The following is a 12,467-nucleotide window of genomic DNA, read 5'->3' on the forward strand; positions in this document are numbered from 1 at the left end:
AAAAGCAGATGACTGCCGTATCTGGTATTCCTGTGTATCGATTTTGACCAGTTCGTTTCAATGGGTTTTCAACAATACATCAGAACTGTTACGGTTGCCATGAGTGCAAGAAGCAACTCAGATGCCACTTTTCCACAGTACACGTATGTGTTTGTGTTTCTCACAGCCTTCACATAAACCTGCTCATGAAACTTGAACTGGTGCTTCCTTGTGTTTTGTCATCTAAATGGAATGGGGACGACCCATAGACATGGTCACATTGACAGATTGGTTCTGTTCATCCAACATATGGTGACTCCAACCTACCCCAAACACACGATCCTCTTAAAGTCCTGCTGGGCATTTAGCTCACATTACTAAACCTGTAAAGCTCCTGTTGCCGAATGCTGCAATCTAGTTTGTGCACGATGTCAACATGTAAAAAAAGTAATTTTTTTCCAAAATGAATGTTATTTTGTAACAATATTATGAACTCCTACTATTTTAATGAATTATTTATCAGCTGTGCAATTATAATCAAATTTGAACCTTCAACTCATGCCATCTTACATGTTTTGTATGTAAGGAGAAAGAGCACCACCTCGTGGATTGATTGTGAGCCTCGTGACATAACATGACTTTATTTGACAGGTCATGGTCACCAACGTGACGTCTCTTCTAAAAACAGTGAAGGCAGTGGAGGATGAAGCCACTCGCGGGACGAGGGCGCTGGAGGCCACCATTGAGTGCATCAAGCAGGAGCTGACAGTAAGACACCCTGACAGGCTGGATCTCTTCTTTTGTCATCATGAAACGCAGCCTCTCAGTGAGTCGGCCTGAAAGAGGGTCAGGGATATTCATGTGTATTATTCTTAACCAAACAACTAGGCTGCTCTCTTTAATCGGCTCCTCACAGCCATGGCAGGACAAACTTTATCATGGGACAAAGCCACATAGACACTTTAAAAAAAAAGATAGTTTCAAGAGTTTTTTCAGCGAATTCTTATCATAACCTTTTGTTTGTCTGTGACCCCCACCTGTCTTGTGTTCGACTCATCTCCATCACAGGTGTTTCTGTCGAAGGATGTTCCAGACAAGTCCACTACACCTGAGGAGTTCATCCGCATGACAAAGGGCATCACCATGGCGACGGCCAAGGCAGTGGCAGCGGGCAACTCTGCTCAACAGGAGGATGTGATCGCCACGGCCAACCTGAGCCGCAAAGCCATCTCTGATATGCTGACAGCCTGCAAGGTGCTCCCCCAAATGAAGCACTCAAACACATCACTGATGTCTTGCATGTATAATTATAATAATACACCTTTAATCTATGTATATAACGTCAGAAAATTGTTATGACTGTCAAATTGAAGGAATTTGACATTCAAACATACTGCTAGCTAGACACCAAGAGCACACATTTCATACCGGTCACTGACAAAACAGTTTTAGAAATCTGCAGATCTGAGTCCTTCATCTTCCTGCCTTGATGAGGTATCCACTAGATTTCTAAAGTCTGTGCTGAGCAGTTTGTCACGTCAAATTGGAGCATTCCCAAAAGCCATAAAATCTACTGTCATTAAGCCACTTCTAAAGAAGAGCACACACACTTGATGCCACAGTTCTGCGCAACATAATCAAACCTGTCTTTTTGGGAAAAGTCTTAGGAAAGGTTGTATACCAACATCTTAATGTTTTTCTCCTGTTCAACAATGCATTTGATACTTTCCGATCAGGCTTTAGGCCCACCAAAACACTGATACAAGACAGCTGATCATGGTGACTGTGGCTCTGATCTGTGGGTTTCCCCCGGGGTCAATCCTAGGACCCTTAATGTTCTTAATCTGTACTTAATCTGTAATTGTGTCCTAGCACAACAATGCAGACAACACTCAGCTGTACGGTGTCACTGATGGCAGGTCCTTCAGATTTACTTTGTGACTGCTTCAGTGTGTGGATGCAAAACAGCTTTCTTCAACTAGTCTCAGACAAAACTGAAATCATTGTCTGTGGCCAAGAGAAACAAAGTGTTATCAGTCACCTCAACTCTGAAACCTAATCACTGGTCTTTCACCAAAGTGCATCACCGACATGTTAGAGCTATATGAACCATCTCGGGCTCTGAGAACCAGGGGTAGTGGTCTCCTCCAGGTGCCCAGAGCCAGGACAAAATCTGGTGGTTAAAATATGGAGCAGTCTTCCAGAAGAGATGTGAGACAGGCATATGACAACTTAAGTGTTTTATCTTCACTCTTCGCTTTTAATCCATTATTAATTGTTTGATGATTTTAGTTTTATGTTTCATTGAATGAATTTAACGACCTTTTCCTTCTGAAAAGCACTTTATAATGGATTCTCTTGTTTATGAATTGTGCTTTATGAATTAACTTGCCTTGACTTAAATGTTTGATGGAGTCTTTTGCTTTCTCACCCTTGCAGAAAGCGGCACACCACCCAGAAGTGAGCGAGGAATTAAAGTGCAAGGCTCTCCAGTACGGCTCAGAATGCACCACAGGATACATCAACCTCCTGGAACACGTTCTACAGGTTGGAATAAGATGCTCACCTTTATTGTATTTGTTGATTATTGTCAGAAGAGACAGTTACTGTCAGACCATAGCACCCTTTTGGTAACTGTTTTTATCATTGGCATTTTGTAAATTATTTTTAACAATGTTCCATGTCTAAAATTATATCAACCATTCTTAATAAAGGCATATTCATTAAAATGAGTGACCGTTAACAGTATAATATTAGCAAAAAGCAAATAGCACATATGCGAGGTGCAAGGTGTTAATGCCATCTTAGCAACCAACCAACCAACTGAATTGTCATGTATTAACATAAATAAGAAAAAGTAATGCTAATATTAATTAATATTATTATTCATCTGTTGCATAATATGTGTTCAGGTGCTGCAGAAGCCCACGCCGGAACAGAAGCAGCAGCTGGCCGTCCATTCGAGGCATGTGGCGGCGTGTGTGACGGAGCTCATCCAGACAGCTGAGGCCATGAAAGGTGAGGCTGCTTATGACGTATGCTGGCACACTCCCACACAAAACAATTAGCAAAGGTTTGTGTCTGCGTGTTGTGTTGAATATTCCAGGTATTTACGCTATAGTTGATTCTAAAACAGACGTCTGAAAATCTGATAAAGGATTCCCATGAGGAGCAGATTGTTTCATGAAATGCAAGTGATTAGTTGAAGGAGGCGTAATCCTCTTTTACATTAATAATATCACTGAAGGTCACGGATAACTTGTCTATGTCGGGTCACATACAATCACTTTAGAATATTGAAATTGGACAGAACATAGCTTCACGTTCAAAATTGCTCCACATTAAGCTCTGCTGTGTGACTGTGACACAAACATGTTGGAGTGATGCCTGATGAAACTGCACTGCTATGTCTGAAAGCAGTAATAGATAGTGTTTAGATGAGAATTTGATTTAGAGTGTAGACTGAGACCCGCTGGGGCTATCTACTTCATCTCTCTAACGTCCCATGTGCTCTGTCTTTCCCTTTCTCCTCCTTCCCCGGCTGCCTCAGATGGAGGTAAGTGGTGTATGCTGTGTTTTGTTCCCTAGATCAACTTTCACAGCGTCAGAAGGGGGTAGAGGAGTATAGACGGCTGGAAAGAAAGCGGGGGGTGCAGGGCAGATTTCCCCTGAGCTGAACATAATCTAGGAAAACACGGTTCCATCTGCCTGACCAAGCTGTTCCCAAACTGCTACATTTTATAGGCCCTGTAAAAAGGCCCATCAAAAGTGAATGGCTTCCTTTCGTTTCTCTTACTTAACTTTGAGGCATTGCAGCAAGCACTTCTGAACACAAAGTGGAGGTGTGAGCGTTGTGAAATGAAAGGTTATCACCGCATGTGCTGTTTCCTTTTAGGATCAGAGTGTGTGGACCCCGAGGACCCCACTGTCATTGCAGAGAGCGAACTCCTCGGAGCAGCAGCCTCCATTGAAGCTGCGGCCAAGAAACTAGAGCAGTTGAAGCCCAGAGCCAAGCCCAAGGTAGATGTGCCCTTCTCGCCCTTTTGCACCCACACGCGTGTATATTTTTGCTCAAAATCGGCAGGGAGCCACGTTGGCCCACTGCAGGAAAAGGTGACATTATCTTTTCTTTCCTCGCTATCGCTGGAGATGAATGTTATTTTGTTCCGGCCCGCACAGCTGGTCCTGTGTAAACTTTCTTCAACTTTCTTATTTTGAGCTCCGTTGCCAGGAGACGCAAATTACACAGCAGGCTCCTCGAGTATAAGTTGGACTGAGTTCAAATGGGTATGATGGACTGTTGTGACCGCTTTTCGGAAAGATAGGGCCTCTGTCTTATTGAACATATTTCCTTTTGTTTTATTACTGTATTTCTCATTTTCTAACTAAGCTGAGCCCCCCTCCTCAGTGCTGCGGTATTGCCACCGAAGTACAATGAGAAAGTCGATGTATGTGTGTGTGTGTGTTTTGTTTAGTGATAGTTTGATTCCACCTGCATCTCTCCCCCCTTTTGTGCTTTCCCACTTGCTTTTACACTTCCTGTCCACACAGTAATTATCAGATCAACGTCCTGTCTGTGTCATGGAACATGTATTTAGGTCAGTCCACTTTTAATAAAGATCCTAATGCTCTGTCTCGTACTCTAATTCTGTGAGGGCAGTTATCAGGCCTTTGTTTTTATAAAAGGAGATTAGTCACTAAAAGGCTTTTCTCTTGCAAGATGTCAGTGCCTCCCTCTAGTGGTCAAATGGCATGCATGCACATTCAATTTAACGCCACATACTGTTGAAAGTTTGTAATTTTTTTCCTCAGGTGACAAAGTTTACATTCCCTACATGCCAACTGTGCTCTCTGTTCAGAAACTAGATAATGCAGGTTTTAAAATATTAACTCTTGCTATTGCAAAGACACAATATTTAATTGTAATTGTAAGATTATTGTGCAGTGGCAACTCCAATATAATTTCAAGAGGAAATGACTCCATAAAATAGCGGCCCACTTTCATCCTAGTGTCGCTTTCATCAAACCTTTTTAATCCTCTTTACTCCCTCTCCTCTCTTGCTCCTCATCCCTCCCACCCTTTGCAGGGATGGAGAGTGTGGGCGTATGGTTGTGTGGTTCTCTCCCGCTCCCGGCATGCATGTCTCCCTGTCTCTCGTCTGCCCTCTCAGAGCCTTTGTAGACCTGGAGGACTCCTCTGCAGGGCTCTGTCTGATATGTTTGATATATTAGGTTGTTATTCAGTCCAACTATATATCAAACATATTCCTACAGTGTCCCGCCATGTCTCCCGCCACCTGTGCCTTTTGTGTTTCTGGGGTATTCTTTGTGCAGGCTTTTGTCCCTGAACTGATCGTGTGCAGTTTAGGTTCTGTGTGGTCTGTGTCATTAAAGACACTGAGGTTGCATAGTTACAGTGCCTTAACATAAATGTAACTTCAATGATTTACAATGACAGAACCATGAGTGGCAACAGTAGTTGGAGCCAGTTACAGTGTTTGAGTGACTGTAGTAAATCACATTGCATAACATTTACATTGAACATGTCTTACAATTACTGTGTACGGTCATTATAAACTGACTCTCTATGTTCTTTGATTTCCAGCAGGCCGATGAGACGCTGGATTTTGAAGAGCAGATTCTAGAAGCCGCAAAGTCCATCGCTGCAGCGACCAGTGCTCTTGTCAAGTCGGCATCAGCAGCTCAGAGAGAGCTGGTGGCACAAGGCAAGGTCAGTCAAATGTCACACAACAAGCAACATGGCTGCTAATGTTAATTAATGAACACCATCACTGTTACTGCTCATGTTCCAACCTTAACCCTTTCGGGGCGTTTTTTCTGTTTTGACGTTGTAGCTTGAAAATGGTTAGCAATAAAGGCATACTGTAAATTAAAAAAATCCTCAGTATGACCCAAAGTTTGTGGTTGGACTAAACTCACAAATCTAATTTGCATATTATGACATCACCAGGCTCAGAATTTGTCAGATTCCTGTCGCCACAATTCCGGCTCATCAAAACGCTGTCTGAACCACATTTATTTACCGCTATTAATTACATAGATAGATATAAAGAGTCTTATCTATTATGCCTGTAAATATTATCATTCATCAAGGTCATTGTACTCTCACTTCTCATCTATCAATTAGCCATGCATTTTTTGTAAAGGGAGCCTTTTTTCACCCTTTGTTTGTTGACAACTGATATTTTTCTGAAACGTACTTATTTTCTACTGCTGTTACTATATAATAGAAAATGGTAGTAACAATTTTTTTTTCCTGATGAAAGATGAGAATCTAATCGTTCTTTTGGTATATTCTATATTTATGTAGCCCTAGGACACAATATTCTGTGTGCCTGTCTGTAAAATCTGTAAAAATCATGAAAAGCTGACAGTACCGAGAGGGACCCCTTTTGAAAAATGGCTTGGATTGAATGAGTTAACGACATGAAATTGTCACAAGTGGCAGAGAAAATGCAGAGAAACAGCCTTCCGTGTAACAAAATTTATTACAGAGAGTTAGTGAACCAAAATAACAAAATCACAGCACTACGCTAAGCAGAAAAAACCTTCTGGAGAACAAAAAGCGCTGCTGAAAAACAAGCAGGTGAACAATGAATAAAGTAGCAAACAAAAGACCACTGCTGTAAGTAGCCAAGCTGGGAATACAGGCATACTTAGACTGAGTGACCAGAAAGCCAAGCTAAGCTAACACATAGAAACATGAAGCAGGGAGGCGTTAACACACAAGCATGGTACGAGTAACAATCTGGCAACAGGAAAGTGGAATGACTTTGCAGGTGCGTGATGAGCTCCTCCCAGCCAGACAGAAGTGTACTACAACACATGGACAATAGATGGCAGCAAAGCTGCACCGACTGTACATGACAGAAATTTTCTTATTGAAAAGATCTGCTGTGGCGACTCCAAAATCAGGAAAAAGCCAAAAGAAACAAACAAAAAATTGCAATTTGGTCCATAAAGGGCTATATTGCACGCTGCTGTAAACGTGTATTGTAAATATCTCAATATGTCTGCACTTTGAATATTCCTTTAATAATGCTATGATTCTTTGGTTCTTGTTTAAACACAATCAATAGTTCTTGTGTTGCTTTTTTTCTATACATGTTTTATATTTACATTTGTTTTCTACATTTTTTATTTTCTATATTTAATGTTACACCAACCCACCAGAAATGATTTTAATATTGTTTACTCTCAGGTTGGGTCCAATATCGCCAATGCAGTAGATGACGGCCAGTGGTCGCAGGGTCTCATATCAGCCGTGAGTATTGTTGCTGCACTGTCAGTCAGACAGAAGTAAACGTAAGTCAAACTGAGCTTTTTTGGATGCAACACTTATCGTAGGCTCGGATGGTTGCCGCTGCCACCAGTAACCTGTGTGAGGCGGCCAACGCCTCCGTGCAGGGCCACGCCAGCGAGGAGAAGCTCATCTGTTCAGCCAAGCAGGTGGCAGCCTCCACGGCTCAGCTCTTGGTGGCCTGCAAGGTGAAGGCTGACCAGGATTCCGAAGCAATGAGGAGACTACAGGTAGAACATAGTACCTGGATATGATTATTGCATCTACATGCTGTTTATTCCGTTCCTTCCTGCCCTTCTACAGGCTGCTGGCAATGCGGTGAAGCGAGCCTCTGACAACCTGGTGAAGGCAGCTCAAAAAGCTGCTTTTGAGAAGTCAGAAGACGACAGTGTGGTGGTAAAAACCAAGTTTGTCGGCGGCATCGCTCAGGTCAGACCAACAGAATGATTTTTGGATTTCCATCCATACGCTTGGTGCATTTTTTTATTGACTCCGCACGATTAACTCTTCTGCGGTGTTCACGTGTCATGGCACCCTTTCATAAAACAGTACTACCAAAGAAATATATTATTGTTGCTTTCTACCCAAATGAATTTGAAATACTAATTTATTCATTAATTGTTTATACCGCTTATCTTCACGAGGGTCGCAGGCATGCTGGAGCCATGCTGGACTGGTGGCCAGCCAATCACAGGGCACATATAGACAAACAACCATTCACACTCACATTCATACCTATGGACAGTTTGGAGTGGCCAATTAACCTAGCATGTTTTTGGAATGTGGGAGGAAACCGGAGTACCTGGAGAAAACCCACGCATGCACGGGGAGAACATGCAAACTCCACACAGAGATGGCCAAGAGTGGAATCGAACTCAGTTCTCCTAGCTGTGGGGCCTGCGCGCTAACCACTCGTGTCGCCGTGCAGCCCTAATTTCAAATACTTATCATCCACCGCTGCTTATATTGTTTCAATGCATGTTCTGCTGGTCATATCCTAAATGATAGCGTGATGTTTTTTCATCATCTTCCTCAGATCATTGCAGCTCAAGAAGAGATGCTGAGGAAAGAGCGTGAGCTGGAGGACGCCCGCAAGAAGCTAGCTCAGATCCGACAGCAGCAGTACAAATTCCTACCAAGCGAGCTGAGGGAGGATGAGGGTTGATGGATGGTCAAGAAGGCCGCCCTTAACGCCGCTCTTTTACACTCACACATAACCGAGGACTATACAGCACTTGAAACAGGCCTGTTTGGTAAGACATCCAAGTGCCTGTGCTTTGTTGTGTATTGTGTGTGTGTGTGTGTGTGTGTGTGTGTGTGTGTGTGTTTGTGAATGGATGTGTTCAGACAAATAATGTTGGGGACAGTATGATCCAGTTATTGCTTTGTGAGTGTCACTCATCATTTCCAGTACAATAATGAAGTGAAGAATGCAAAAGTTGTACATCTACAGTATACTGAATGTTTTTGTAGTCACTGAGCAAATACTACTTGTGATCGTGGCAGAGCAAAGCCGATACATCTTCTGTATTTGAAAGGACCAAAACAAAGGCAGGGAAGGCGATATCTCACTTCAGCACTTGGCTTGCATGAACCATCCAATCTATACATATCAATGAAGCTACTAACCAATAGAGTAGTCTAGCAGAATGGCACTTATGATGTATGATTAGAAAATGTGAAAACCTTTTGGGTTGCCAGCAAACCTAGAGAAAAAATTATATTAATGCAAATATTTATTCTTGGCTAATATTTTAAATCAGAGAAACATTTATCTTGAATTGTAGGGAAAGTTTGATCGGTGTTTCTCTGAGTTTTTGATGTGATCTGCTTGCATATTAATTCACTTCATGCTTTTTTTTTTAATATATAGTGGAACCTCTAAGCTAACTTCTGACTAGGATTTAATAATACATTTATTTTAGAATTAGCCCATTCCAGGGTCAATCTGCCACTATCATGAAGCCTTTTTATTTTAAAAAATGTTTATTAACATTCCAAACATAGAAGAATAAAATCATTTTTTTCCACTGGTTTTGACCAGTGACTATGGTGTGAAGTGAAAAGTGTGGGGAAAAAAAGTTAAAACATGAAAACAATGAAACAAGCTTTGATAGAGACTTACAAATTTAAATGTGAGACGGCTTGCTTTATGTAACTTTTGGTGTATTCATCTTCTCTTAACACCCCCTTTTGAGGCTGGTCCTTCTTATGGAATAAGGCAAAAAAAAAGCATACATTTTGTAGGCATTTTTTAACATTAGACAAATTCTGAATAGTTGTAATTAATGCAAATTGCTTGAAACTTGCAGCAAAGTTTATACAGTAAAAGGAACAAGTAGATTCTAGTGTTGATTAGCAATATATTCTCACAGGTAAATTCATTTGGAAGTGCTAGCTTCCAGGTTAAAATAAGAGCAATATGCATGTGCGTCCACTCAACTGCATGCACAAAGCACAGAACCATGCTGTAACACACCCTGGCAGATACAGTATCCTGAAATATGCACAAAATGTTGTATTTTTGACAGTTTTCAGTGAAAGTAAAACAAAGCTATTTCACATAACCGAAACATGTGTGAAACATTAACCTGAGAAAAAGCTTTCATTTTGTATCACTGGCATGGGCAGCTTCATGCATAACTATTGACGCCTTTATTCATAATACATTTCACAAAACTTATTTTTTCCATTTTGTCATTTTAGGGTATTGTGTAGACGTTTAAGTGGGTGGGGATAAATTATGACATTTTGAAATAATTTCTACCTGTGAAATGTATCTAATGATAAGGATTTGGCCTTTGTCTTGGATAGCATCATATACTGTAAGAAGGCCTATTTTCCATATATTTGGATATAGGATGCTTAAAATTGAATAAGCCACATATATCATCCATGTTCATGTATCAATACACTGGGAGCTGATGATTATGATGATGGTCTTGCACTGCTACAAGGATTGACTGTATGCTTTATTGAATGAAATACACCTATTGGATGCACTGATGTTACTTTAGACGCTAAAACGAAAGTGATTCAAAGCTTCCATTATTTAAGTCCAAGACATTCCTTCACACACTGAAAGAATATAAAAAGTCAAGTTTTGATGGAAGAACCTGGTTCAGTATTGAATTGGGAATGCTCTTATTATTAGTGCCTTATTGGGATGAATCCTAGTTGGAGCTTGATCCACTTTGTATCAGAACCTTTTTTGCCGATCCCCACCAAGGCCTGCGCGTATACTGTCAGCAAGAAGAGTCCTTTGCCATACGATCCAATGCCTTTGCTGCTGGCCGATACCTGCCTATACTGCTCATTCATCAAAGGGCAACCTTAGGATTTTAGACACCTTGATGGAATACTAACTGCATTCCTTAAGCATGTTTGTGTTTGAAGTTGTTTGGGGGGAAAAAAATGATGTTGAGGCTGTGCTTGTTCCCTTTTCTGTCGTCTAACTTTAAATGTCTGTTTTTACCTATAAGTACCCAGAAATGCAGTACTATGCAAAAGTATTTGGCCAGCACTACCTTTGTTGACGTTTTTCATAGCATCCTGTTTGACATAGCAAAACAGGAACAGGATTTTGTGAAAATGTTGTAGTGTGGTGGTGCATTGACCAACGAGTAAACTTCTAAAGTTTGTTGAGAATCAAGACAGAATTTTTTTTAATTAGTTTCATCATCTTTTGTTGTGTTAATTTGTTGAAATTATTGTGTAGTTCGTTTGGTTTGATTGGTATTAAAGGTATTTTGTGCCTTTGTATTGTTTTATTTAAAGTTTTTATTTTTTTATTGCATTTTGCATTGTTATAATATTTATTTTTGCATTGTTTTTTTGCACTATTTTGTTTTCAGTTTTTTTTGTATTTTGCTTTTTATGTTTTAGTTTTATTTAAGTTTTGTTTTACTTTTAATCATTTAGCTTTGTTTTATTTTTTATTATAGATTTTTTTGTATAGTTTGAAATTTTTATTTTTTAATTAGTTTTTATTGTTTTTTCCATTTTGTGCGTTTTATATGTTTTCGGCGTATTTTGATTAGTTTGGTTTTATTTAATTTTTCATTTCATTTTCTATTCTCTTGGGGTGGACGTTTTTGCTATGACCTCAGTGAAGTATTATGTGTGCTAAAACAACAAATGTAAAGTTGGCCTAATACTTTTGCACAGCACTGTGTATTGTGTGACTGGTGTTTTTGCAAATATTCAAGTTAAATGAAGAAAAACAAGTTGACTATTATGAATAGGTGTTGTGCTTTAAAAAAATGTGTTTAGTTTGATGACTTTATGCTTTATGTATGATACTTATCTGGTCACAGAAGTATTTTTTGTATTCATCACAAACGAAATAAAACTACCAAAAATCAGACTCCTTAGTTATTTTTTAATGCCAGACTGCATTCTTTCCAGCAGATGTCAGCAGTGCCCCATTTGGTGTATTTGTAGTATGTTTGGATTGATCCAGGATTGTCAACTTATACCAAATATAGACATGTCTCTTCTTCTATGGTCACGGTATAGACTCTAAAGCATACTGTGATTCCCGTGTCTCACCTCACATTCTTACAGCATTTAAAAGTCATACAATTAAAGTTTTCTTTCACTTTAGAGGTAATGGAGCTCACGTGTGACCGTGCATGAAAAGGATGTTCACTGTTGGCACATGCTGTCCTCACTGAGACGTCCTGAGGAACACCATATTAGGTTGTTTGCACTCATGCAAGGCCAAGCAGCAGACAGAGGAGAGGAGAAAGTGACGCCATGTGTTAGTACTCTCCTCTCTCTCTTAACTGGATGTTTGTCTGGTTAACTCTGGCATGTATAAGCCACCATCACAACCTCTGGAGGTCACTGAGCTGTGGGCCACAATTTCCGGATTATTTCATGATATATGTAGAATTTCTTTTTTAGATTCACATAGCAGTTTCTCTAAAAACAGCCTGTCACAACGTCAGATTCAACTTTACCACATGTTAAACTTCATGCTATAGTAGAGTTTCAAAGTCAGACTCACGCTGAGGTCCTACGATTCTACATTTTGTAGAAACATAAAGTTGTACAAAAGTCATACCTGTCAACCCTGCCTTGTTCCCCAGGAAACTCCTGTGCCTCGTCGCTCTCATGTATACTGCAGGTGAAAATGGTGACAGTAATGTGTGAGGACAATAGT

The 12,467-nt window shown here is 40.3% G+C and overlaps 1 protein-coding gene across 3 annotated transcripts in view; it reads left to right on the forward strand.

Moving 5' to 3' along the window:
* tln2b (talin 2b) overlaps positions 1-11,666 on the forward strand; it is a 78,350-nt gene extending 66,684 nt beyond the window's left edge. For 2 of the 3 annotated variants that reach the window (XM_078789490.1, XM_078789496.1), the window contains exons 48-57: positions 631-747; positions 1,048-1,233; positions 2,419-2,526; positions 2,892-2,997; positions 3,875-3,999; positions 5,585-5,710; positions 7,202-7,264; positions 7,348-7,530; positions 7,604-7,729; positions 8,337-11,666. In XM_078789490.1, the coding sequence (XP_078645616.1) occupies positions 631-747; positions 1,048-1,233; positions 2,419-2,526; positions 2,892-2,997; positions 3,875-3,999; positions 5,585-5,710; positions 7,202-7,264; positions 7,348-7,530; positions 7,604-7,729; positions 8,337-8,465 (1,269 nt within the window). In that variant the 3' untranslated portion in view covers positions 8,466-11,666. The remainder of the gene's footprint in view (positions 1-630; positions 748-1,047; positions 1,234-2,418; positions 2,527-2,891; positions 2,998-3,874; positions 4,000-5,584; positions 5,711-7,201; positions 7,265-7,347; positions 7,531-7,603; positions 7,730-8,336) is intronic. The other variant, XM_078789494.1, reaches the window with a different exon arrangement.
* Positions 11,667-12,467: the final 801 nt, after the last annotated feature.

This window comes from Doryrhamphus excisus, linkage group LG1 (assembly GCF_037039965.1).
Source record: "Doryrhamphus excisus strain RoL-2023G ecotype Guam linkage group LG1, RoL_Dexc_Guam_v1.1, whole genome shotgun sequence".
NCBI classification, from domain to species: Eukaryota; Metazoa; Chordata; class Actinopteri; order Syngnathiformes; family Syngnathidae; genus Doryrhamphus; species Doryrhamphus excisus.